General features: G+C 34.3%; 1 protein-coding gene across 1 annotated transcript; it reads right to left on the reverse strand.

Annotated features, from left to right (window-relative positions):
- Positions 1-26: 26 nt before the first annotated feature.
- LOC129902593 (exocyst complex component SEC6) lies at positions 27-23,855 on the reverse strand. The gene is made up of 24 exons (XM_055977920.1): positions 23,513-23,855; positions 22,649-22,687; positions 22,336-22,424; positions 22,166-22,256; positions 21,405-21,494; positions 21,230-21,309; positions 20,579-20,671; positions 19,891-19,917; positions 19,561-19,668; positions 19,295-19,457; positions 18,105-18,160; positions 17,277-17,385; positions 13,188-13,328; positions 12,919-13,098; positions 11,727-11,810; positions 11,542-11,628; positions 10,159-10,203; positions 7,075-7,153; positions 4,462-4,531; positions 4,159-4,246; positions 3,964-4,053; positions 1,306-1,422; positions 1,054-1,116; positions 27-431 (listed from the first exon to the last, which is right to left on the reverse strand). Exons 1-24 carry the CDS (start codon positions 23,639-23,641, stop codon positions 300-302), a joined length of 2,250 nt encoding a protein of 749 aa, XP_055833895.1. The 5' UTR covers positions 23,642-23,855; the 3' UTR covers positions 27-299.
- Between the last annotated feature and the right edge of the window lie 3,459 nt (positions 23,856-27,314).

Consider the following 27,314-nt stretch of genomic DNA (forward strand, 5'->3'; position numbering starts at 1 on the left):
CTACAGAGAGAGAGAGAGAGAGACGATGAGAGAGAGAACGAACTCAGCTGACCTATTATTTAACAATCATTACAAGTAGAACCCCGAGCGAGTATGCTGAAACCCTAAAGGTTGCAAAATTGGTAGCAGCTTAAATGATAATGGAATGAATACATATTTGGCAAAGGCAACTAACAACCTGAACAAATGAGCTAAATAAATCAGATGTCGAAAATGTAGTCCCAATCTGTACATTTATGACAAAGGCATGTACAGGAAAGTTTCAGCTACTGAAACAAACGATTGTTGCAGCAGCTGGTCTATGTGAGCTTTCGCCATATTGAATGTTTTGCCGCTGATAAGGACTTCACCCTGGGGAAAACAAAACCTGTTTTTGGAGGATTTCCATCTACCAGGGATTGTTCATAGATTTCTTTGCATTCTTGAACAACCTATTTCACAAAGAAATCCCCATCAAGAAAGAAATAAAGAGAAACCAAGTTATCATCTCAAGGATAATGAAACATCCATTGAAGATCTCACTAATACACGGAGTCGCTGCAGATGCATGAGAACCAACATTTTAATGCACTTGATATTTTTAGAGGAGTGACTCTGTTGGCACAAGTTCATTTTAACTTAAATAAACCTCCGGCAAAAAAGTAAAACAAAACCAAAGCACAACATCACTGCTCTTGTAATAAATGTCTACAAGGGATCGACAATTATTATCGAGAAGTCTGTAAACATGGTTTAGGCATAAAGAACACTGACAACTGACAAGTTTCTGCTTTTACATATAACAAATTTATTTTTATATAGAATGGATATTTATCAAAACTACGGTGAAACAAGAAACAATAAATCACCGACAAATAATCACAGCTTACTAAAACAACATGATAATTTCATTTAATGCATTGGCAGGGATTTAATGTAGAAAAGAGCAAACAAAAGAACTGCTAATGAGTAGCAACATCTTATTTTTGACAAGTTAACGAGTAGACTTTCTCAGTTAGTTCAATTCTGAATAAAATTTTGAACATGTGTGCCACTTAGATAACACATATATACCTCTTTTGCATCTTTTCGTGGTATGCCTTCTCGCAGACTCACAATCTTTTCAACTACTTCTGGCTGCAGTTGAAAGTAACAATGCTCAATAACAGGGATCATTAGGAGACAAATTAAAACAATAAATAATGATTTTAACCAGCAGCTTCCACACACTAGATTCAATTTTTAACTGAGATGTAGATTCATAATGATTTCAAAACTCAGTTTTTGTAATATCTCTGCATGATGAGAAGAGTCGAGAAAACTTACCGGACAGTCTGGTTGCTGTTCTAAAATATTTGTGTAAGCCAGTGTGAAAGAATCAGGGCTCTCAGATGAAGCAAGTTCTCTCAAGTCACCCAGTATCCTTACTCTGCTCTCTACTTTCTGCAGTAGATTGAAAATTTGAGATAAGTTATAAAGGTAGAGATCATGTACTCCTTGTCACATTGACATACCAATGTCTTCGCCATCAAAAGACAACTTGGTAGTTACCAAAGTTAAGACAACATATATATAAACACATACACTGTATGTTTGTGTAATTTGAAGCACCAGTAATGCAGATAAATAAATTTCAATTGGAAAAGTAGGATCAATTTATATTTTCTATAATCGAGAAATTCCCAAGGGGCGGATGGCGCATGGTTCAAAACTCGGTGCATAATGAGCCTGTCTCTTTTGTCATTTTCCACTTAAATACTAGGCACTTTTATCATGATTCGATCTAGTGATGTTCGGCTAATCCAAAGCATGAGTTGTGGTGTCTTCTCTTTTTTATAGGTCATCACGCGTGCTGCACTCTTATCACCAGACAAAAGCTCTGGGCAGTAGGATCATTTAAATTATGTCAAGATTTCATTAGAATAGCTTGAAGATTGAATTCATTCCCTAATATAATTTTTCGGTTGACAAGAAAATCTTTAATTAGAAATAATACATCTAAAGACTAAAGGGGAGACAACCAATACACCTCCATTGTTGAATCGCAAAGAAACTATCCACACAAAACTCTCAATTAACTATTCCAACAATTAAAAAGACACCTAGTTCTATGCATTTACTGGATTCAGTAAAGTTTATTCCTTTATTTCTTCCTAGTACCATGACTACTTTAAATTTCCAATCTCTCCAATTCTCTTGCTAGTTGCTTACTTCTTTTGCCTCTCCTTTTGCTGTTAATTTCTGTTTTTAATTCACATTTGATAGAGTTTGGTGCTTTATATCTGGGAAAGCAACATAATATTTATTGGATCCAATTTCAGAAGTATAATATTCACTCTATCCTTAAGGCTAAAGTTTTAACACAATACTTCTTGGATCCAATTTCAGAAGTATAATATTTACTCTATCCTTCAGGCTAGTATGGAGATGATCCTTGCTTGCATTTTTTGGTGTGTCTGGACAGAAAGAAACAATAGATGCTTTGAAGGCACTCCTTCCCCAAACTACATTCTTAAGGCAAGAGTTTTAACAACACTCTGTACCTGGAGCACTTTCTCCTCTGTCAATTCCCCTGAAGCTTTTTGGACTTTGTTAGCTCTATAACTTTAGATTAGCCTTTTGTATGGAGCTAACAATGACTTAACCTTTCTATGCTCTGTAATTTATGCATCTTCTTGATGCCTTCTATGAAATCCATTAGCTTATCAAAAAAAAAAAATAGTCACTCTATCCTTCACATTCTATAAACGACATATTATAAAATATATATAGCCTTCTCGTCTATAAATGTTGTAACTAAGTTTTCCTTATTTACAATTACATGTTTATCACATGATATTGTAGTATAAAGTTGAAGTTTGATGTCCAACTACCTCAAAATAATAGTAAATCATAACTGAGGGATTAAAATCTAGTGGAAACATATATGAAATAAAGCCCTTCTACAATATAAAATATTTTACAATTATTTTTTTATACTCTTTAACGTTTCAAACCTTAGTTATAGCTTAGCTTGTGTATCTGAGCAAACAACTTCTTTTCTGCAATTTGGTCTGCATCTTCTTGATGATTTTTAATGAAATTCTCCTTACTTTCATTAAAAAAAAGAGTCTCTCTGAAACCTGATACAACTTTGAGACACAACAAAGCTCTTGGAGCCTGTTTGGATTTGCATATATTAGGTGCATTTAGGTTAAAATAACTTTTAAGCTCTTCACAAAATCACTTTTGTCATTATTTTTAGCAAAGTATTTTCTCTTGTTTGCAAAATCTTTCATAAATCTCTTGCTGGCAAGTTAGCGCTAACTTATCCAATGGTCTCCTAGGGGTTACAATCTAAAACTGAAAAATAAGAGAATCCATGCAATCTTTATGTTCTTCTTTACATATAGGGATTAAGAGTGAATTCAAATCCTGTTTTTATATTTGTTGCACTTGGCCGTAACATTATATTACACAACAAGTCTAGTGTTTTTCATTCTTATTTTCTGTTTAATTGCTACCAAATTGAACATAGGATGAATAAATTGCCACCATTTTAGCCCGAAGACCAAAAAAAAGCCCGAAATTGGCACTGCCAATAGTAAATTAAAATAAATAACCCTATACAAAAGTTCATTAAAAAGGCAGTGTTCTAGCACCAAAACTGGAGTTTAAGTTCTACATTAAGCCAGAATAATGACAGAAGAGACCGGTATAGTAAATTTGTGACTCGTTTGTAATTTGAAGACATTAAACTCATAAACTAGAACATGAAATTCACTTTAAGGATTTGGCAAGCTTTCTAAAGAAGGAACGGCAATACTTTTCCATATCTGAAAATGCAGAAGTAAATGGGATAAGAAAAGAAGTGAAAGATGTGCACATACGCTGAGGTGAATATCTATTTGCCACACTCACCAACGAATTAAGTGCAATATGTACTCCAAGCTCAATATATCTCAGGTAATACTAAGAGCTCAATAAGAAAGTTGTTGGGCTTACAGATACGCTAATGTACTCCCGAAAGAAATCCATGAGAACCTCTTCATCAAGCCTCATCCTCTCAATCGTTTCTTCTTTAATATAGTTTTTCTACCATGAGGAGACATAAGATAAAATAGTCAACTAAATTGTGTTACAACCCAAAAATAAAACCTGTATCAAATAAATATACCGTAAAGTAGTTTTCAAATAAACCTGGGTGAGTAGATGATCCACATATACAACAACAGTCTCCTCCAGGCAAGCCTCAACAAAACGCCTAAATGATCTTTCTTCAATGTACCTTTAAAAATTGTGAAACACACAAAAGTTAAGGATATATGTGTCACTCATTCTAGGATCTCTCTCAATTAGAAACTGTTGCTGCTGCTGCATATGAACATAGAATATTTTAATAGCTCACATGAATAGGAAAAAAAGCATTCCATGGGAGGAGCACAGCAACATGATGATGCCATTCAAAGCTATTATAAGAGTTAAGCACAGAAGAAAACTCACATCTTAACATCAGTGAAGTAGTCTCCAAATGTTGCAACTAGGAACTCGGTAACCTGTCCTTCCAACCAATCTGAGATATGAAACATAGAATATTCAAGTGAAGGCTAGAGTTTAGAATTATGACAACCTAAATCATTTGCATAATATCTGACTTGGATTGATTCATTGACAGAATGCTTCACACATTTTTTTGATAGGCATGAAAATGATAGAAAGCTTCACATCCAGTACAGTAAATAATGGTTAGACTCTTTTCTATGTGGCTAGAAATATCTTGTTTCTAGCGTCCATCTTTTCTAGCAATCCTTTTATCCCAACTCAGTGTCCCAGTTTGACGAATTAGAGTTGATTGTTCGTTGAATCAACAAAGTGTATTAGTCAAAAATGCTTACTTTAAGCTCATCGATGTATATTCCTAGGTTGTGAAAGGGAGGACGAACCGGGAATTGAATCAAATGCATAGCATGCCTGCCCAGTTAGCAAGAAAAGGAGCTGCTATTGATTGAATGAGGGAATTGGAAAAGGGACTATGATACTTTCTGCCTTTAGAATAGTAGAGGAGTACTTTGGACTTGACACAACTTTTGGTAATCAAGCACAAGTTCCAGAAGGCTCCTCTATCACAAAACTGAACATTCACTTCGTGATAACTGAGAACGAAAGAGAAATTATCATGGTAATTGGGATGGGAGGAGATTTTCTGAATTCCTCCTAAAGACAGGCAACTAATGTACCACCAAGTATATGAATACAGCTGATGAGGCTTCTACATAGTAAGAGCTGAAATTGGACAATATTTGCACCATAGGCGTCCCTTTGCTTCTAACATAACGCTTAGTTGTCCGATGGAAAATTATCATGATATCAAGGAATGACAATTGTTGTAAGATGTTCACAAAATAACTTTCTTAAATATTTTATCCATTCTACTATCATATTGACATAAGATCTCCTCAAACTAGAATGAGAAGCAAGTATTTCCTGCAGGTCAAAAATATGTAGGACCACCATGCTATGAGTTAGGGATGACCTTGTTTAAGAGAAGTGTCTAAAATCATTCAATAAATTTTGATTGTGACATCTAAGTTTCCGAGCCTCTTAGAGATCCAGACTTAACAAGATGATGGCCACAGTAACTAACAGCCCCATTCGATGAAAGAAGAAGAAAAAACACAGATCTTTTATCAAAAGAATTGGTTCTATTTCGGGTTTTCTTTGGTTATCAAAGAAATGAACGACATTTTAAGCCAAGGTCACAAAACTAAATTACTAATGACTCCACAAAGAATTGTGAAATTAAATTTTACTAGTAGTATCTTAATGCGCCAACATTCCATTCACAATTACGTGATCAACTTTTCTTATTTGTTATTCAAAATATCGAGTCAAACTACGCAAGTAATATTTATATTATCATAATCTTGACGTGATAAAAAAAAAAAAAAAAGGGCAGCCCGGTGCACTAAAGCTCCCGCTATGCGCAGGGTCCGGGGAAGGGCCCGACCACAAGGGTCTATTGTACGCAGCCTTACCTTGCATTTCTGCCAGAGGCTGTTTCCAGGCTTGACGTGATATATTTTCAAAAATAATTATCCTACGAGTAATTTTCAGTTAACATTCTATGATATGATAATTAAACACTTCTCTCTTTACCCAAAAAAAATAAATTAAACACTTCTCTTACTCTATTGTTTAAAATTGGAAGTACAAAATAATTTCAAAAAAAAAACAAGCTTCAAAAATTGGAAGTACAAAATAATTATCCTATGAGTGATCTTCCCTTTGTTTAAAATTGGAAGTGCAAACTTCTTTTAGAAAAACTGTTGAAACTGTATATTTTGTCATGTGAAACCATGCATCGGTTTTTGTCTTCCAAAAGTAATAATAGAAAAAGGGGTTGTTATGAGGAGCAAATGACAAATTTGTGTTATTTATAACCTTGTGTCATACATACACCAGAAGCTTTCTCTTTTTAAGAAGAGTTGGCAATTATATTTTTTAGACACCAGAAGGAAAGGCTCCACTTAGTGGGTGTTTGGATCAACTTACTTTAAGCAGTTTTTGGCTTTTAAGCTCTTTTTCATTTTTGGAGGTGTTTCAAAACGACACAAAGTGATTTTAAGCACTTTTTTTAGTCTAAAAAGTACAAAAATAAGTTAAAAGCCAAAGTTAGGTATTCCCAACTTATGACTTTTAGCTTATATCTTATAAGCTACTTAAAAAATGTCAATCCAAACACCCCCTTAGGTTGGGGATGAAGACATGAAGGGAGAAATAATCAACTTAGGCTTTCTTCTCTGCAACTTTGAGCAGACACTTCAATATTTGGGTAATCATGATGATAGTATTACCAAAAATATAAAAGAAGCAAATACATGTATACAATCAAAATAATCCAAATGGGACAACAAAAGAAAATGCTCAAGAAAATACAAGTAACTGCACAGACATTGTACTACGTAAATTTATTAGAATCTCATTGTGGACATAGCAAACAGACAGAATAGGTCCAACAGTTTACAACTGAAAGATAGTAACAATTCTAAGATAAATGCTTTCAACAGATGGAGCGAGAGCTCCTAGCGACAGAAAGAAATCTGAGGAACATCTCACCTTTCTGATATAATTTAACGAGCAATTCCTCTACTCCTGGATCTTCAAAGATAACACTGACAGTTTGATGAACAGCTTCCTGCAATAAGTGAGAGCCAGTCAGATACGAAGTATTAGTAAATGGTAGCATATGGTCGAGAGTCTACTCCTTGAACTTTACTCTCCCCATTCTTGCCATCGCAAGTGTCAAGTCCACTAGTCTTCCCCTTCTCAAAGATAATTGTTCACACATGACTTGAGACCTCTAAGCAATAAACACTGACAATCACGGGTACACTGACAATTAAAGGTCATTCACACGAATGCCCCTATTTTGGGGCGGTGTTTAATTTTTTTCTCCTTAAATTTGTGGTCTTTAATTTTCTCCCTTCAACACTTTAAGTAACAAGAAAATGGCCGGAAATACCCGACATTGGAAAAAAAAAAGTTCAGCATAAGTTTATATTTTTGTATCATAATGTAACACAAGTTAAACCGCTTAATTCCTACCATAAGTTCAGTTCAGTTCAAAACCTACAAGTTATGTTGTAAAAGACATAACTTAGTTCCTACAAAACTTAAGCCGATAGTGGCATAAATTCAGTTTCAGAACCCACAAGTTATGTCGTAAGAGGCATAACTTAATTCATACCGAACTAATGCCAGACAAGGTAATAGTTCTCTGTACTTATGCCAAGCGAATTAGATACTCCACAACTTATGCCGAATAAGGCAAAAGTTCTCTAAACTTATGGCCGGCGAATTAGATACTACACAACTTATGCCGGATAAGGCAAAAGTTCTCTTAACTTATGCCGAGTAAATTATATACTACACAACTTATGCCGGATAAGGCAAAAGTTCTCTTAATTTATGCCGAGTAAATTATATACTACACAACTTATGCCGGATAAGGCAAAAGTTCTCTAAACTTATGTCAAGAAAAATTAACCATCGATAATGATATTTTGACACAATTTTTTATTAAATCAGCAGCAGGGGAAAAAATAAAAAAACACCCCAAAATAGGGGCAATCCATGCAAAAACTTCGGCAATCACCTCCGATGGTTGTTCAATTTGGTCTTACGCAAAAAAGGCTTTTCGATTTATGTTGTAGGGTACTTGGTACTAACTTTTAAATGTAGTGTGCGGGTCAGGTTTTATTTGTAGGGTTTGAGAGGCTAACTCTTTAGTGGGCTTACTTGAGACACGTGAATTATGTGTTGGATTTAATTGTCAACCAATCCATCAATTATGCCTCCATCCCAAGCTAGGCAGAACAAAAGCAAACCCTCATTTCCTAACAATTAAAAAAACAAAACCACAAGCCCTCCATATCCCTTAAGCTCTGGTCCATTTCATTCAAACACTAGCAATTAACTTGTCTGTTAAGGCGAATTAAGAGTTCCCTAACACTAAAGTTCTTTAAATCTCACACCTGTCCCTTATCCCCACACTAGCATGGAAGTCCCAAAACAGACAAGGACACCTGGCAAATGCGCAAATTAATATAACTAATTATCATGACACAACCTAATATAAATATAATAAACTAAGCCTTAATTTTAACTCTTTGATATTGCCAATATGAATCATTTGTTTCTATTTTCTTGAAATGGCATGGGACCATTTGTTCCTGATATAGAGAATTTGGATGAGTTATACATTTTACATGGGCTACTTCAATTTACTAAAGTTTTGCACCTCAAAGGGCGCCCCCAAAGAATACATGTTCTTTAATATTGTTTCAAGAAAGAGACGAGCCATGGACATTACGATCCTTGACTTGAGACCTTAAACCTTACCCTATATTGAACTAATGCACCTACATCTAACTAGAAGTGTTAAAATGGGCTATGTTAATACATAACCCGCCAAAAAGTTACTTGGGCTCAAATGGGCTAAAATGCAAGCCATGACCTATGAATGATTGGGAAGTTGAAAGAGTGGCTGCACTACTTGGCAGAATAGGAACCTTCACAGGGACTACCAATGAGCCTGATATCATCAAGTGGAGTCACAAGACTGATGGCAAATTCTCAGTCAACAGAGTCTACAAAAGGGGCCTTCTAGAGATGACAGGAAGAGATAGAGGACCTTGGAAAGCTACTTGGAGAAGCATGGCACCTACTAAGGTAAAATGCTTCTCCTGCCTGGTAGTAAGGAAGGCATGTCTCACCCATGAGGCATTACAGGAAAGGAAATTTCATTTAGCTTCAATATGCCCTCTTTGTATGGAAGCCCATGAAACAAACAGCCACCTCTTCCTCCATTGCAAGGTAACTTCCCAAGTCTGGTCCCTAGTCATTACCTTGGCTGGGGAAGCTGGACAATGCCAGAGCACACTACTGATCAATTGAGCTGCTGGATCAGGAGGGGAGGGAGCAAAAGCCAGAAGAGATGGTGGAAAACTATCCCAGCTTGCATATGGTGGACCATATGGAAGGAAAGGAATGAGAGAATTTTCAAAGGAAGATCAAACTTCATTCAAAAGATCAAAGGGAAATGCATTTCTACTTTATGTTTTTCGTGTAAAGAGCAATGCATAGTAAATGAAATACAGATAGTGGATTTCCTAGGCTTTTTGTAATTAGCTATCTATGTAAGCACACTTTTGGAGGTGGCCAGCATACCCTTAATGCTGAAGAATACATGTTACCAGTTTCAAAAACAAATTGCTTTATTTATTCATTTATAATTTGTTAGCACCTAACAAAACTATTTATTTTCTTTATTATGGCTATATATAACACATCAAATAAAAAATGTCTTTTTTAAAAATATTTTGTTAAGATTTCTCATGGGTCAATTTGGACTACATATCAACCCATTTTTTGTTGGGTTAAAATAGGTGGGTCAATAGCTCACACAAACTTAGGGGGTTGAATGGGTTATGTTTTCGAGGATTAATTTTGTCATCTCTATATTTGGCTTATATCTAGTTTCCAATAGGCCGTCCCTTAAACTCCTCCATAAAATTGAGTGGGGAATTAACTCTAGAGATTGTCCCCAAAAAAAAAATCAATCCTCAAAAAGAGATAGGTTGCCCACTTAATTATGATATTGAAGTCACATGCATCCATAAAATGAAGCCTTTAATATACCTTTGCAACCTCTAGAAAACCTTTGCAAGTGTCCTCGAAATTAACCTGAGAAGCAATCAAAGAACTTAATATAAGAGAAGTTAACTTGAGTGTCAGAAATGCAAGTTCTAGCGCAAACAACTTAGGACCTGACAAATAATCACATTGACAAGAGCTAGATGTGAGTGCCAGAAATGCAACTTCTAGGCCTAGTAACTACGAATTACCAAATAATCACATTGATAAGAAGAGTTGAATGCAGAACTCTATCACCATCTCTAACATCCATATTTTTTTGGCAAAGCATCTCTGGAAACCATGATCAGAAATACTTGCTGGTCTACATCAGGCATTAGCGGGTCTATGTATTAGATTAGATTAACTTAATCGTAAATAGGGTAGTATCGACCAATGAAGGTTGTACCACTGTTGCAGAGCAAAATTTCAGCTCTCAGCCTCTCACCGACAATGAAGGGAAATAGCAGGAGTTGCTGAATGGGGTGGCTTGTGAGAAGGAAATCTTTGACCAAACCATACACACACGCTCACACATTCACACGGAAGTATAGAAACTTCTTAGATGTTCATATTTCCGCATGATTTACTCATATGAAGCGAGCTATTCTGATTGTAGGTCCTTTCTGGATTAGTAACCCACATCATTACATTTGTTATAGAAGAGCAATGTGACCATTTCACATTTCTATTTTTCTTTGGCAAGAGCTTGTGGCAGACGTTATCTGACTGTTTGACAAATTTTATGTAAAAAAAGGGTGAAATTTTCTCTAGAAACATACATTATTGGTTGTCATATTAAGTTCTTAGTTAGAGCCCAATGTCAGTACTTTTAAAGTAAGTTTCTTTCAGAACATGTTAAAGTAAGTTTCTTTCAGAACATGTTTAGAATATTGTGCTCTCCATCTTCTACATGGTGTCCTTTTAATTGATAATTTATTTTTATGATCAGCAAATATTCACCAACCCTCAGCGAGATTGGATGGTTTATTTTATCAGAATTCAGAAGTAACATTTTCCTATAGTTGTGGACATCAGTCGTCCTGTACACCCTTTCTACCTTATAAATGAGACTCTATTTACACCTATCAAAAGAATGAGACTCTATTTTCCTACCCAAAAAGAAAAGCAAAATGATAAAAGGTAAAATATAATAACACCAGCCAGATGCACAAGACCACAGCAATTAAAACAATAATACGAACTAAAGACATGGACATATGAACCAGTTCTGTCTATTATCAATTTAATCAAAATCGACATAAAAAACAAAATCTGTCAGATTAATCCTAGATGTAAACTAACAGTCAAGATGATTGAAGATAAAAGGGCAGTAAGCACAGAAGATTTACGCAGCAGTCAAGGAGGAGGGAAAAAACTAATAAGGACCTGCTCAGCATAGTTCTGTGGGAGAGCTTCAAGAGTACTAGAACTTAGCTCCATCGCAAGATCATAACAGCGAAGATTGTTGTTAATCTGAAGAGTGTCCAGCTCTTAGCATAGTTTACAAACAGCATAATTTAAAGATCTTTCTACTTCACAATAAACAGTTCAGATTTCCAAATTTTACAAACCATTGCACATAGGGATTCCAGACCAATTTCGGAAGCAGGTTCCTCCAATCTCTTCCTCTCAGCTGCTTGAAAATCAATCATTACCTGGAAAGCAACAATATCAAGTAATCATCAGATAAAGTTTCTTTGCAGAAACCTGAATATCAAGCTGTTGCCAATCAAAAACTCATGAATTAATATGGAGTAGATTACCAGTAATATATCATAAAGGGGAGAGAAATAAGAATAAGTCCCTTCATTTTCTGGAAAAGATTTTTGACATCTGATCAAGCAGGTTATCTCATAAACACACACATAAAAGAGGGGGAAACCAATTATCATATAAACAAAAGATTCATTCCCTCCTTTTCTCCCTCCTCATCAAAGGATAGCATGGTAACTAAAACTGGAAAAACAAACATTCCTTGAGCAAGAATATAGAAGATGAAGCATTTCAGGAGAACTACTTCTCTCAACAAAGTTCAAATAATACTTCAGTCCTCATGAAATATTTTCTATAAAAACTAAAAGTTAAAGTCACTTGTACAAATTTGTTGAGAAAAACTACTTCAGAAAAAATGCTGACAGAACCATGCACCCATCAGGCCCTACTTCAAAGGAAAATTTTAGCAAACAATCCAGAAATTTGAGTTTTTTTTTGTTTAACACATGCATGATTATGATGCAATAGAATGCAAAGCATTGAAGATTTTCCCTTGTAGATGTACATAATGAACTAGCCAGCTAAATTCACTGTATATAAGTACAAAATACAAGACAATAGATCTTAGAATCTTGAAATACCAGAAAAATTACTCCAGCTGCTAAAACTAGAGTACTAATGGAAGGATCTCTAATAAATAGTACAAGTCCTCCCCCTCTCTGATAACAAAGCGCAAGACAATAGATCTTAGAATCTTGAAATACCAGAAAAATTACTCCAGTTGCTAAAACTAGAGCACTAATAGAAAGATTTCTAATAAATAGAACAAGTCCTCCCACACTGTGAAAAAGAGGCAGCCTCTAGTAAAACATCCTCAGTTCAGTATACAGGCGAGACAGTGATGTCTTGAGAAGAAAAGGAGGGAAGAGAAAGAGAGAGAGAGAGATGCCAGACTGAAGCAGAATGATACAATAATGGTGAAGAAGACATTTTAGTTCTTAAAATTAACACAATATCGGTCCTCATATAAAATGAAAGCAACAAACTTACCTGAATGAGAGCCAAAGCAATCCTGTATAACATGACATCAGTGCTATTTTCTCGCACAATTTGCACCTGCTCCCCCAGGATCCTAAATAAGTCAACGGCAGCAGGTGTATATAGTTTCCCATCATCAGTCTTTTTAGGTGGCTGTACTTTGTCTGCCTCAAGGATATTCAAGTACCATTTCTATATTACGAAATGACATGAAAGAGTCAGCATTATGTATGTCCTAAAATAATATGAAAAGCAATAATGATAGCAAACCGAGTTTAAACCTTTGTTGTAGCTTGCATTCTCTCAACATACGCATTCATGAGAGGATCCATTGCACCACTCTCTGAGCAAACTTGAGCTAAAGAATCATCAACTCCAAGTTCAATTAGACTTGCTTGGTAATCGACCACCCAACCTGTTACCTAATTCATGGATTCAAAAAACACCTCAATTCTGAATCACAACAACATCTCTTGCAAAGGAGGGAGGGGGGGAGAATACATTTGCTCACCCATAAAAAAAATATTATTGGGAAGATGAATATCTTCATGCTGAGATGATGGGAAGTGGTTATAGTTAATTATGCGTGAGCCAGGAAACTGTACTATGCTTTTGCAGAATTATGTAGCTCATGAACACAACAGCTCAGTTACCAAAAGAATCAGAAAGGGGGATAGGAAACCAAAGTGAAACCCTTAGACTTGACTGTCTTTCTCATGATAGAAATTTATTGCTGGTTGAAAGAAGAACCAAAACTGAGCCATGAGCCTATTAGGTGAACTGACTTCGGACTACAGCCCCATGGGCCACGATCGGATGCTATAGCACTACCCGTGAAAATTTAGGAGAAGAATGGAAGCACAATCCAGTAACATTGAGATTAATTACAAGCACGGATAAGAAGGTAAAACTGAACCCCCTAATTTGTATAAAAGTCAAAATAAAGAAAGAAGCCCACAAGTAGTAAAAGAAACAATCATATTTGACCAAATTTTGACTCAAAGCTATGAGCCTATGACCACAACATAGGGATTAATGTCAAATATTCATTAGATACGGGATAACTGGTTGAAATGCTTTTTTTGTGACTTCCCTATTCTAAAGTATATAAAATTCAATATTTTCCAGCTTTTAATTCTAATGCCAACATAATCCTTAACTTATCCAAAAGAAAAGAAAAGAAAATGCCGATATGATTAAAGTTGTATTAACTTTAAAATCTATATACTCATCATATCATTAGCTTGGTCACTCAGATTTCTCAACCACTGAACAAATCATACCAAACTTTGACCTTAAAGTGATGAGCTTATGACCACAGCATAGGAATTAATACCAAATATTCTTCAGATTAGAGAAACTGACTGAGATGCTTTTTTGTGACTTTTGTGAGAAATATAGGAGAAAATATTATTGAATTATGTCTCTACATTATTACACAGAAACCTTATTTATAGACACTACAATACAATCCTTTACCAACTAAGATACTATTTACTATTTCTATTCCTATTATTATTCATATTCCTATTCCTATTCTAAGTAGGATTGTATATACCTATTCCTATTCGGACACTCCCCCTCAAGCTAGTGCATACAAGTCATATGTACCTAACTTGTTACAAATGTAATTAATATGAGGACCATTTCATCCACTGCTCAGACCACAATTGAGATTGATTCTCTCTATAAGGGTATTGATTTCTATTCCACCATTACCCATGCTAGATTTGAAGAGCATAACATGGGTCTGTTCAAGAAGTGTATGGAACCAGCCGAGAAGTGTTTGAGAGATGCTAAGATGGACAAGAACTCTATCCATGATGTTGTACTTGTTGGTGGCTCCACCAGGATTTCCATGGTTCAAGCTGCAATTTTGAGTGGTGAAGGTAAAATGACAAGGTGCAAGACCTGTTGCTGTTGGATGTTACACCTCTTTCCTTTGGACTTGAAACTGCTAGTGGTGTCATGACTGTGTTGATCCACAGAAACACCACTATCCCAACCAAGAAAGAGCAGGTCTTCTCAACCTACGCAGACAATCAGCCTGGTGTGTTGATCCAGGTCTATGAAGGTGAGAGAACTAGGACCAGGGAAAACAACTTGATTGGCAAATTTGAGCTCTCTGGTATTCCTCCTGCTCCCAAGGGAGTTCCTCAAATCACAGTGTGCTTTGACATTGATGCCAATGGTATCTTGAATGTTTCTGCTGAGGACAAGACTACTGGACAAAAGAACAAGATCACCATCACCAACGACAAGGGCAGACTCTCCAAGGAGAAGATTGAGAAGATTGTTTTAGGGGGGAAATATTACTGAATTGTGTCTCTATTATTACACAAAGACCCTATTTATAGACACTACAATACAATCATTTACCAAGTAGGATACTATTTACTATTTATATTCCTATTCTAAGTAGGATTGTATATACATATTCTTATTATAACACTCCTTCTCAAGCTAGTGCATACAAGTCATATGTACTTAGTTTGTTACAAATGTAATTAATATGAGGACCGATAAGGGGCTTGATGAGATAAATGCAAGTTGATCATTCGACTTCACAAAATTGACAGTCAATCTCAATGTGCTTAGTCTTCTCATAAAATACTGGATTTGATGCATAATGTCAATCAATCTCAATGTGCTTAGTCTTCTCACGAAATAGTGAATTTGATGCATAATGTCGATAAAACACGGGGTGATAAAATTACAGTGTTGAACTTCTTAAATGAAGCTTGAGAAGACTGTTTCAGACCATAGAGTGACTTACTCAATTGACATACAAAGCTACCAGACTCCCCTTGAGCAACAAAACCAGGTGGTTGCTCCATATAGACTTCTTCCTCGAGATCACCGTGGAGCAAAACATTATTAATGTCCAACTGATTAAAAGGCCAATGGAAAACGACAACCATAGATAGAAAAGGGCGGACATATATTGTTTTAGCCACGGGAGAGAAAATATCACTGTAATCCAACCCAAATATCTGAGTATACCCTTTTTTTTGGGCAAAAGTAGATCTAAAATAGAAAGAAAACACTGCAGGATAACTCAGATCTGTCGGAAACAATGCAATGCTCACTGGAAAGTGCTCGAAATTTGGTATAATATATATGGATCATCTCGAAATCAAGAGATGAGTAGATCTTAAAGAAGAAAGTCACTATAAAACTGACCGAAATATGCTCATGCGCCGAATTATTAGATTTGATAGTTGAAAGTGGTCACAATATGATAAATAAAATTATATGGGTAGGGTTGAAATGATGGCACGACCCTATAAAGAAAGAGAATTATATGGATAGGTCGGAATGATGGAACGACCCTACTGAAAAAGAAAATTATATGGGTAGGGTCGGATTGACGACACGACCCTACTAAAAAAGAGAATTATATAGGTAAGGTTGGAATGATGGCACGACCCTATGCAAATTAGATTTGAGGAGTCACCGGAAAGACGCATGGAACTATACAAATCAAATTTGAGGGAGTCACCAAAGAGACACATAGTGTTATGCAACTCAGATATGAGAAAGTAGTTCTGAAAAAATTCACGGTACTATGAAAATTAAATATGAGAAGTAGTCCAGAAAGATGCACGATGCTACACAAATCGGAAATGAGAAAGTAGTCACCAAAAAGATGGCATAGTGCTACACAAATTAAATATGAAAAAAGCAGTCACCGAAAAGATGGCACAATGCTACACAAATTAGATATAAGAAAGTAGTCACCAGAAAAATAGCACAGTGCTACGCAAATTGGATATGAAAAAATAGTCACCGAAAAGATGGCACAGTGCTACACAAATCGGATAGGGGGTTGACACAAAGCAGCCCTAGAAAGTCACCGAAAATTGATGCATATTGACCTGTCAGACTGAGTTTTCTTCCCTTAGAATATGCAATTCATGCATATATCATTTACCTTGCTTTTGTTAACATAACCATTGGCCAGACGGACGGAATATATGAGTAATAGCCGCGCGCTGGCAGCGGAAGTTCTTTGATTCTCTACCGAGATCGTAGAGGCTCTGATACCATGTGAGAAATATAGGAGAAAAATATTATTGAATTGTGTCTCTACATTTTTACACAGAGACCCTATTTATAGACACTACAATACAATCCTTTACCAACTAAAATACTATTTACTATTTCTATTCCTATTACTATTCATATTCTTATTCCTATTCTAAGTAGAATCGTATATACCTATTCCTATTCTAACAACTTCCATATTCAATAATTTATAAGATTTTTGTATTCTCTAACTTTCAAAACAAACAACAGAATCTCATGCCAAAGTAATCCCTCAGTAATCCAACAGAAAGAAAATGCCAATATGATTAATGTTGAATTACCTTTAAAATCTCTATATTTGTCATATTATTAGCTTGGTCACTCATCTTTCTCAACCACTGAACAAATCTCTCTGTATAAAGATTTACCATGAGCTGGAAAACTTCATATCTGAGACCATATAAAGTATAAGTTAGAATGGACATTTGCGTACAGAAAAGAAACAGAAGTAGATCACGTGTTATGAGATATTAGGGTACAGACTCCTCTGAGTTATTTTTCCCTTTTTTTGATGCCTCTGAGTTGAAAGTGTTGCATGATAAAGACCAAAATTCAGGCCTATTTAGCACAACCAGTAGCTTACAGCTAACAAAAGCTTTTGAAGAAAATTGTACCGACAAGATGCATGTGAAACGACTCTATCAACAAAAATATTAAGAACATCATGTTGATTGACTATATAACATTGAGTTATTCAGAATATTGTACTTCATCAGTCATAGAAAGCAATTAATAGCAATGAGAAGCATTTCAGATTTTGACTAATATTAGAGATGAGAGTTATTTTGACAAGTAATTCCAAAATTGAGGAAACCCTTCCAACGTAGTCTATAATGGATACAACAGAGCCAAAAAGTGACTTTATTTTTTATCCCCGGGAACGGCGTTTTCCTGATTAAAAAAGAGTTATTTTGACAAGTAACTTCCAAAATTGAGGAGAAACTTCCAACGTAGACTCTGATGGATACAACAGAGCCAGATTTGAGATAGTGGGAATGTCCTGAGGACAATCTTAAGAGTATCAGTAGGAGGTTATTCTTTAATCTAGTTGTTCCCGACAAATGGAAAAGAAAATGACATTACATAGGTGTAAAGAGCATAGGACGGACCTTGGAGGAAAACAAGGAGCCACATAGTCATATATCTCTCCAAGCTCTTCTCCTATCTGAAATTGATGAGATTGCATGTCAATACCAATATAAGAAAGGATAACTGCAATTATTATGAGAATAAACACATATCACCGCAAAGTTTAATTTTCCTCTACTTTGTCATTTATCTCTGCCAGGAGGATGTATCTCTCACCTTGATTTCTTCCTCCTACTGTTTACAGATGTTCTTTCTTTATCAAGCAAAGAAACAAATGGGGATCAATTCCAAGAACGCCTTATCTACTCATCTTCTCAACAAATTTATGTGTTAATATAATATGTTAAAACCCATCATGACATGTCTTACGGAGAAAAGCATCCTGATTTTTTTCAAACCAAAAGGCTTTAAAAAGAAAAGCATGGCATGCACCTCCATGGAAAAAGGGTTCTAATTGTTTACTATTCGGATAAGAACTCAATTCTCAAAACATATGTTTTATTTGTATCATCACATCCACCTTGTCTTTGATTGTTTGCAATTTCACTATTTAAGGAGCGTAGCCAATTGTGCGTCTTTTCCCAGAGTTCCATTTCTCCTTAGTTTTCTTCTCATTGCTGTGTCCATTGTAAATCCTTTAAAGTGTTCCTGGACCATTTCCTATAACTAATTAGGTGAGACAACAGCCTTTCAATTCAAGCAATTCTTTGGCATGATGGCAGTTGAACTCAAAAGAGACAAGATAACAAAGGTGGCAAAAACTTTGCCAAGTTGGGGAGAAATGAAGGTCTAAGACCTAAAGGTGCCAAATGTGTCAAATCACTCAATGTCTGCTCAATCAGAAATCTAGTTGAGCTGTTAACAAGACGTTAGTTAGGAAGGAATGATATCAGCAACTAAAATGGGGGACGTGCTCGGGAAAGCTTGGTACTCTGTCAGCAAGATGAAGGAAAATGGTGACAATTCGTGTCAACATGTATGACTATACCTGACAGGCGAGGAGGTCCTTGATAAGCATCAAGAGTTTCATCAAACGGAAAGACTTCCTAAAAGATGAACATATGTTTTTTTACCATATGAAAGTCTACTTTAGAATCATTGTGTTTCAATTTGTCAATTATAAAAACTGTCTTTGGAGAGAAGTAAACAGTTTCAACTTCTAAATGCAGGCAAGTTGAACATGAAGACATATAAAAGCAGATATTCTAACCACTCTAGCTTCCTCTATAGCTGTTTTAAGGTCTTTCTCATCGAGCAATTTGTCAAAACGTGCTTCAACGGACTTCCTTATACTTTCATAACATTTGTCCTTGTAGCCTTTTCCCTGAACCTTCAACTTCTGCTGTGTGAGATTTTTAGAAGAAGTCGTTTTTCTGCAGGCCAAAACATTAACAGAATATACATTGATATCTTTGACATGTCTGATGCATGCAGAAAGTTAAACAAAGCACAAACCAGGCAAGATAGAGCACCTACTTGGCATTTCTTCGAGGATTTGCGACTGAAGCCATAGCACCACCTCCCTCAGCCTCAGCTGCTTCTTCTGCGAGTTGCTGATCTAGGATTTCTTGCATTTCAACAACCCTGAATAAGGGTGAATAAATTATCAGTCTAGATCGTGGATTCATGAAAAATATATTGATGAGAATGAAGGTACTACACACTGTAGATGTGCAATATACACCAAGATTATTGGCATAATAGGGGCAGCTCCGATACAGTACAAGTACGTTAATTAGAAATGGAAAAAATGTCTTTTTAATTAACTCAGCATTGACATGAAAGTTTCCATTTAAGCTAACATACCTTATTGCACGGACAAGAGTTTGTGGGCTGCAAATTATGCCAAACAAACAAATATCGTAATCAGAATTCAAAAAATAAATAAATGAAATTTAAGAGATTCAGCACAAACTAGAAGATGTCATTTAACACATGAAGAATAAGTTTACTCATTTTTTCTATAAGGTAAATGAAGAAATTAGTTCACTAGAAATTATAAATGACATGCACAAATCATAATATTTCAATAAAGATTGATGGAAAGCAAACTAGATCTATTAAAGTGGTTATATAGCAGAGATTCAGAGTACTGAACCAAGAATAAAAATATGAAGGAAAAAATGAGAAGCTTAAAATGATACTGTAGCTTTTGAGCTAACTGACTGTATGTGGAAAAACATGTAGGATCTAGGTAACAGTGCAAACATATTACATGGTGCTGTCTAGCCTAGATTCCTCGTTGCCCTATTAATCTTGCACTTTGTCTCCTACAGATTAAGATATGAGTGACGCAACTACAATCTTTCATATATATTATCATTTGTTTGTTCATTAGATCATTCATCCATCTATGCATTCTTTATAATTATGAATTATGTACTTTGTAATCATGAATCACAAACTATTAACTCCCAAAACGAACAAGATTATCGTAATGCAGGCAGCATGATTGGACAGCTTGATAAATGATTCTTTAAACAATAAACAATACCTATCCTTAGCCAGTTTAGAGAAATTTGCAATATGGGCCCACAGTGTCTTCTCAAACGTCTCCCATGTTCTATCCACATCTTCAAAATATTCTCTGACAAATTTCAATGTTCCAAATCAAAATGGTCAGATTCCAATGCCAACAAGAGGTCTTCTAACAATCAGTGGATTAAAAGCATTTTATATTTTTTACTATAATAATTAACAATTGACTGCACACACAGTTTAAGTAGCATATAATTGTTCGGATGAGATTGAGACAAGAGCACTATCGGATGTCGCTGCAATGTTCTTCCTTTATTTGTTCTTTGACATGGTATGTTGTTGCAACTTTCTGTCATGATCATAATTTACTACATCAGCTATTGAGAAATTGAAACTAGCATGTCTAAGTTGATAGTCACTATTTTTCTCCATAAAGAGAGCTGCAAGGCCTCGACTGCAGCGATTCTGATTTCTGAGTGTGTTTATCCAAATTCCAACATGAATGGTTCAATTAGATTGTCTTGCACTGGATAGATATTATTTTCAAGAAGCAAAGGTAAAATGTGAACAGTCCACAAACTTTAAAATTATGGGATCAGAAAAGAGGGCCTTACTCTATGATTCATGCCTAAATGAACATGCAATTAAGTAAAAACAAGATACTGACCTTAGTCTACCGACCTCTTCTTTATGAGAACCTGCAGCAGCTAGTGCGAACCTTCGCTTTCCATCAAGAGCAGTTAACCTCTGTAATCAATTTAAATTAGACGCACTGGACTATCAGCGCAAGACTAGGGAGAGAGTTGATGATTAAGAAAGTGATAAATCTGAGAAGAGCCTACTTCATAGGTGTTAATTAGTTCCTTATCATCTCTAAGAGAATCCCGTGCTTCAGACGCCTCTACCGAAATTGACATCATTCCCTCCACATCCTACGAGAGACGAAGCAATTATATGGATTGATAATCAGCGAAGCATCAGAAAGTTCCAAGCTTTTGGACTAAACTAAGTAGGCATTTGGACATAAAAAAGTGACATTTAAAAAGTAGTATTTGAAGTTAAGTTGAAAAGGTGTATTTGGAAATTGAAGTTGTGTTTGGACATGTAGTTGACTTGAAAAAAACTGAAATTTTGTGAGTGGAAAAGATTTTCACTGTAAAACTTGTCAAAATCACTTTTTCAAACTTGAAATTCATTTTCAAAAAATCAGTTCAACCATCAATGTATAACCAAACGCTACTTTGGAAAAAAACGAAAAGAAAAAAGTTCCATGTACAAACGGCTCCTAAGTCACTGTTATAAAGATAGGCACAATGCTTACCTATGAAATAAATAATGCTAGGTGCACAAGCAGAGTTTATCATAGCAGAAATACTAGCAACCTATATGACATTGTGCAGTTGACTGTGCAGAGATGGTGTAGTGTGATTTGATGGAAGATATCATCTTTAAGGAAAAGGTCATATAAAAATTTCACTTACCTGTTTTACCTAAAAGCTAGGAACAAAAAGATATGAGCAAGACATACCTTCAGAGGTCATAAAAATTTCACTTACCTGCTTCACCTAAAAGCTAGGAACAAAAAACTACTGGCAAGACAAACCTTCAGAGTAGTGTTCAAGTTATTCCTGGTGTTACTGAGAATCTTTATCTGGTCATGATTTTCAATTAAAGTTTGGCACTCTTGACAAAGCCTGGTTCAAGATGAAAGAACTCAGTTCAAGCTCAAGACATAATGCCATATGTAACTACAATAGTGAATCATTATTATACTTTTCAATAGAGAGGAAGTTTTCTCGGAGCTGGTTTATAGTCTTCTGAGACGAGGAAAGTGATTGCAGACCACCTTGAGCTTGCTCAACCTGCATTCCAGAAAATTATGCAGCAGCTAGAGTTTAGTATCTGGAGACATATAATGTTTCGCATATCAAACATTTCTCTCCATGTAAGAAAAAATTACAAGGTGGAAATTAGAGCTTCAAAAGCTTTCCAAGTAAAAATACAGCAAAAACCAGAGGAAATTGCAATAACATTATCTAAACATAAGAATGAGTCGTCTAAACATTAAGTCGAAGCATCCACATACCTGTTCAGCGACCATCGTACTAAGTTGTGCATCATTTGCCTGATCCAACATGAAACAGTACCAGATCATAAGTAATGTAGTGCATTTCAAGTAAAGTTCAGACCACTAAGAAATTACAAAGAAAAAAGAAGCTTCTCTACAACAAAGCCACTAATAAACATGACCGGGTGAAACAACAGCATCCAGAAATGGACCTTCATAATAGAAATGTTACAAAGTGCGAAAAACTAAGCGAGGCTAAGCAAGCCAGTTAAGATCCATCAACAACTCTCTTATAATCACGAGAACAAATCCTATTTCTTTTAGCAGGTAATTAAATCATTTTAACAGATTACCCCAACATGCCAAAAGATGAAATTTAATCCGTTGTATTTATGACATTTTTTTAGGAACTATTTATGACATTTTCTACATTAGTTTTATATTTTCAACAAAGAAGCAATGTGAAAAGCAACTGAAATACAGGGATAATGACTTAGTGACCAACCTTAAACGTTCAAAACAACACATTTATGTGGCAACCAAAAAAATGACTAGCTATCTGATACCAGATGCATAAGGTAGCTCTTAAACAATTTCCTGATCAAGATAGTTTTTTTCCTTATTTAAACTTGAATTAAGAAATAATCATGTTTGTCTCCAAAATTCGCATTGCTCTATCATTATCTACTTCACAAAGACTGTTCAACTACTCCTTAACACATTCAAACGACTGAAATGTTTCTTGTAACAGTTCCTCTACACAATTGAACTACAATTTGACAATAATTTCCCTAAGAAGAACAAATAAAAACTTTACAACATACTCCAAAATTTCACCATAAACAAACAAAAGGAAAAAGAAGCAGTGGATCTATGTGAAACCTGTTGACGAACAATGTAATCAGCTTTGATCGAGGAAATAGACTGTAAAAGCTCAGGTAACGGCAAAAGCTTAGCGACCTCACGAACGGAGGCTTCCTTCGCCTCAACGCCAAGATCATCAGCCATCATTTTCAAAACTATTTACAAATCTCACAGCTTAATTCGAAGTTTTTAATTGTTTGAATTGAGATTGGAGCTGGAGTATATAGGGATCTCGAAGGGAAAGACCTTCGAAGGGTTGATTCAAAGAGTGTGAACAATCAGCTCAATTTTTCAATGGAGAAGGAAGAGTCTCTGCAAATCGAGTCGGGTTTCATGGTAATGGGTTTGATAATTTGGACCATTCAAATGAAATGACGCCTTTACGTTTGGTAAAAAGTAAAATATGCATGCTGTCGAAACATTTTTTATTTTTTATAAAATGTTATTTTAGAAAATAAAAAGGATTTTTAATTACTTTTTTGTGTTCACTATATAAACCAAAATATTATTTTTAAAAATTGTATATAATCTAGATAAATACTCAAGCAGGTGGGTGCAATGGCCACAATCAAAAAATTTACTAGGTAGGCATTTGGACATGCGATTTCATCTCGTGATTTGAAATTATAAGATGAAATCAGCATTTGGACATGTAATTTCATCTCATAATTTTAAATCATGAGATGAAATTCTAAATTCTCCAAAAAGCTTGATTTGAAAATTTCATATCATGATTTCACATTTTTTAAATACAAAAATTGACCCATAAATTTGTATTTCGTAAAAAAAATTATATTTTTATATCTATATAATTTTTAAATAATGATAAAATATTCATGAAATATGAACATAATGACATAGTTTTCTAATGATGTTGACTAAGAAATGGTTCAATAAATATAGTACACTATGACTCATGTTCAATTTTACTTTTTTTATTGAACTAAAGTAATTCGATCAACAAATGTTGTATAAAGTTTTGCTTATTTAGTAAAAGGTTGTATAAAGTAATTCGATCAACAAATGTTGTATGAAGTTTTGCTTATTTAGTAAAAGGTTGTATAAAGTAATTCGATCAACAAATGTTGTATGAACTTTTGCTTATTTAGTATAAGGTTGTGTAAAGAATTGAAACAATTTTGATAATTTTTAAAATTTATGGTTTTTTTTATGTTTATTAATAAAAAAATATAATTTAAAAATTCAATTTGCATGTTCAAACAAAACTTTAACTTCATCTCGTATGATTTCATATCATGATTTTATCTCACATAGCCAAATAGAACCTAAGTGAAGTCAAAATCAAAAAAAATAAGCTCACAAGCTAGCCGAAAGAGGATTCAACATCTATATATATAAACATAAAAATAATTTTAATTATGTATATATAGTATACTATTAGATTAAAGAGGATTTGTATGAAACCTGCGGTCATAAGCTGTCTCCAATCCTGAATGGGTGAAACTCATGAAAGTCAAAGGGGTTATAGGGTAGGATAGGGATGAAAATAAGGTAGGTTGGAAAGTGAAAAAAATACAATTAATATAAAATATCATTTATGAAACTTATTTTCTCTACTTTTACTTAAAAGTTATTTACCTTAATTTAATGGAAGTTGTAGTCTATTTGGACTATTCAAAGATCAACCCACCCAATGAAATGTTGTCTTTACGTTTGGTAAAATGTAGGGTCCGTTTGGTCATGAAATATGAAATTATGAGATGAAGTTGAACTTTTATTTGAACATGCGATTTGAACTTTTTATATTATATGTTTTTTCATAAACATAAAAACCTCATAAGTTGTAAAACGATCAAAATCGATCCAATTATTGATACAATCTTACCAAATAAGCAAAAATTTATAAAATTGCATTATACATTATTACAGAATTATTCTAATAAAATACAATATTTATTCATTAAACCTTAATTAATTCAATAAAAAATAAAATTGAACATAAGTTGATCATTCCTTCGTGAGAATAGATCCCCAATAGCTCGCAGATGGATGGGAACATCAAGTTGTTCAGATAATTCCAAAGAAAGACTGTTGGCAGCAGGTAGAGTGTAGTATTCAAGTTGTTAGTATCTAAGGAAATTATTTTTGCAATCAATGCCACATACCACAATGATTAGCCTTCTCCACTCAATATAATGATAGAATGTTTTTATTATTAAACATTAATTTGAATGAAGTAGTAACAAATCTAATCAAAAATAATAAATTTGGTGAATATAAATGATAAACTAACAATTGATTTGAAGTAAAAATAAACTTTATATTGGAAAGAATAATCGTTATATGAGATATAAACGGTTTTAAAAATAATGACATGAAGTGTAAATTTTATTTACATATGAAACAAATGGCTAGTAAACATATATAAAATAAATATGAGTTATTTTTACAAAATATAAACTTGTGGGTCAATTTTTGTAATTGAAAAATCTCATATCATGATTTGAAATTCTCAAATCATGATTTTTGGTGAATTTGAAATTTTATCTCATGATATGAATTCATGAGATGAAATCAACGTAAAATTGCATGTCCAAACGTTGATTTCATCGCATGATTTCATATCATGAGATGAAATTGCATGGTCAAACGTAGGGGTGTACATGAATCGGGTTGGTTCGAAATTTTTACAAATCAAACCAAATTATTTGTGTCGGGTTATTAAATTTATAAACCAAACCAAACAAATAAAAGTTGAGTTTTTCGATATCAATTTTTCTCGGGTATTTTAGATTTTTTCGGGTTTTTCGTTTTTTTCGGGTTTCTCGAGTTTTTCATAGTATCTAATAAAAAGCACAGAGCGGTGCTTCTTAAAAAGAGCTCTACTACAAAATATCAACATATAAAATGGAGGCAGAACACTATTTGAAGTTTTAACTTTATAATATAACTTTATAAGATGGCTTTTTTGTATATTATTTAATTGAGCTTCTCTAGTCCAAATCTAAATGTAAGAAAGAAAACAAAAATTATGAAAAAAATTTAAAAAATATTTATAAATTACATTTTAATAAATATTTTTATGTATAACATAATTTAAAAGTAGTATATCTATAATCGGGTCGTTTTGGGTTCGGTTTGACTTTTTTTAGTTAAAACCAAACAAATCATATAATGGTTAGATTTTTTTTCCAAACACCAAACCAAGTCAAACCAAACCACTAGTCGGGTTTTTTTCCGATTTGTCGATTTGGTGCGATTTATCGGTTTGCCCTGTACAACCCTAGTCAAACGGCTACGTAGAACATGCAATTCCAGGTGTCAAAACATTTTTTTTTTAATTTTGAGAATACATATAAGGGTATATTTATTAAGTTTAAATATAAGTGTCAAAAACACATCTGAACTATCGTTTTTTTGAATTTCATACGTAAACTATTGAGATTGTGAGTTTCATTCATAAACTATCACTTATTAGTTTGAGAAATACATTTTTCTCTTTTATTCCACTCTTATCATAGTGTGAGTACTACACTCTCTTTTTCATTTTTTTTTTAAAAAATCACATCACACTATACATGGACAAAACATTCCACCTTAACAAAAATTAAATAAATTATTAGAAGTAGTTAAAATTAAAGATTAAAGTATTACTATCTCCCGCAAAAAAAAATTATAAAATAAAATATAAAATATTTTTCTTATCTTACTCCATCACTTTCTCTTACCATACCCCCACCCCCACCCACCCCCAATTTTTTAGTTTTACTTTTATTTATTAAATTTCTTTCATAAAAGTTTTTAAAAAATTCTTACATCATCTCTTCCTCCACCCCCACCCCCCTTCAAATAATAATTT

Source organism: Solanum dulcamara, chromosome 9 (genome assembly GCF_947179165.1).
Source record: "Solanum dulcamara chromosome 9, daSolDulc1.2, whole genome shotgun sequence".
Classification (NCBI taxonomy): domain Eukaryota; kingdom Viridiplantae; phylum Streptophyta; class Magnoliopsida; order Solanales; family Solanaceae; genus Solanum; species Solanum dulcamara.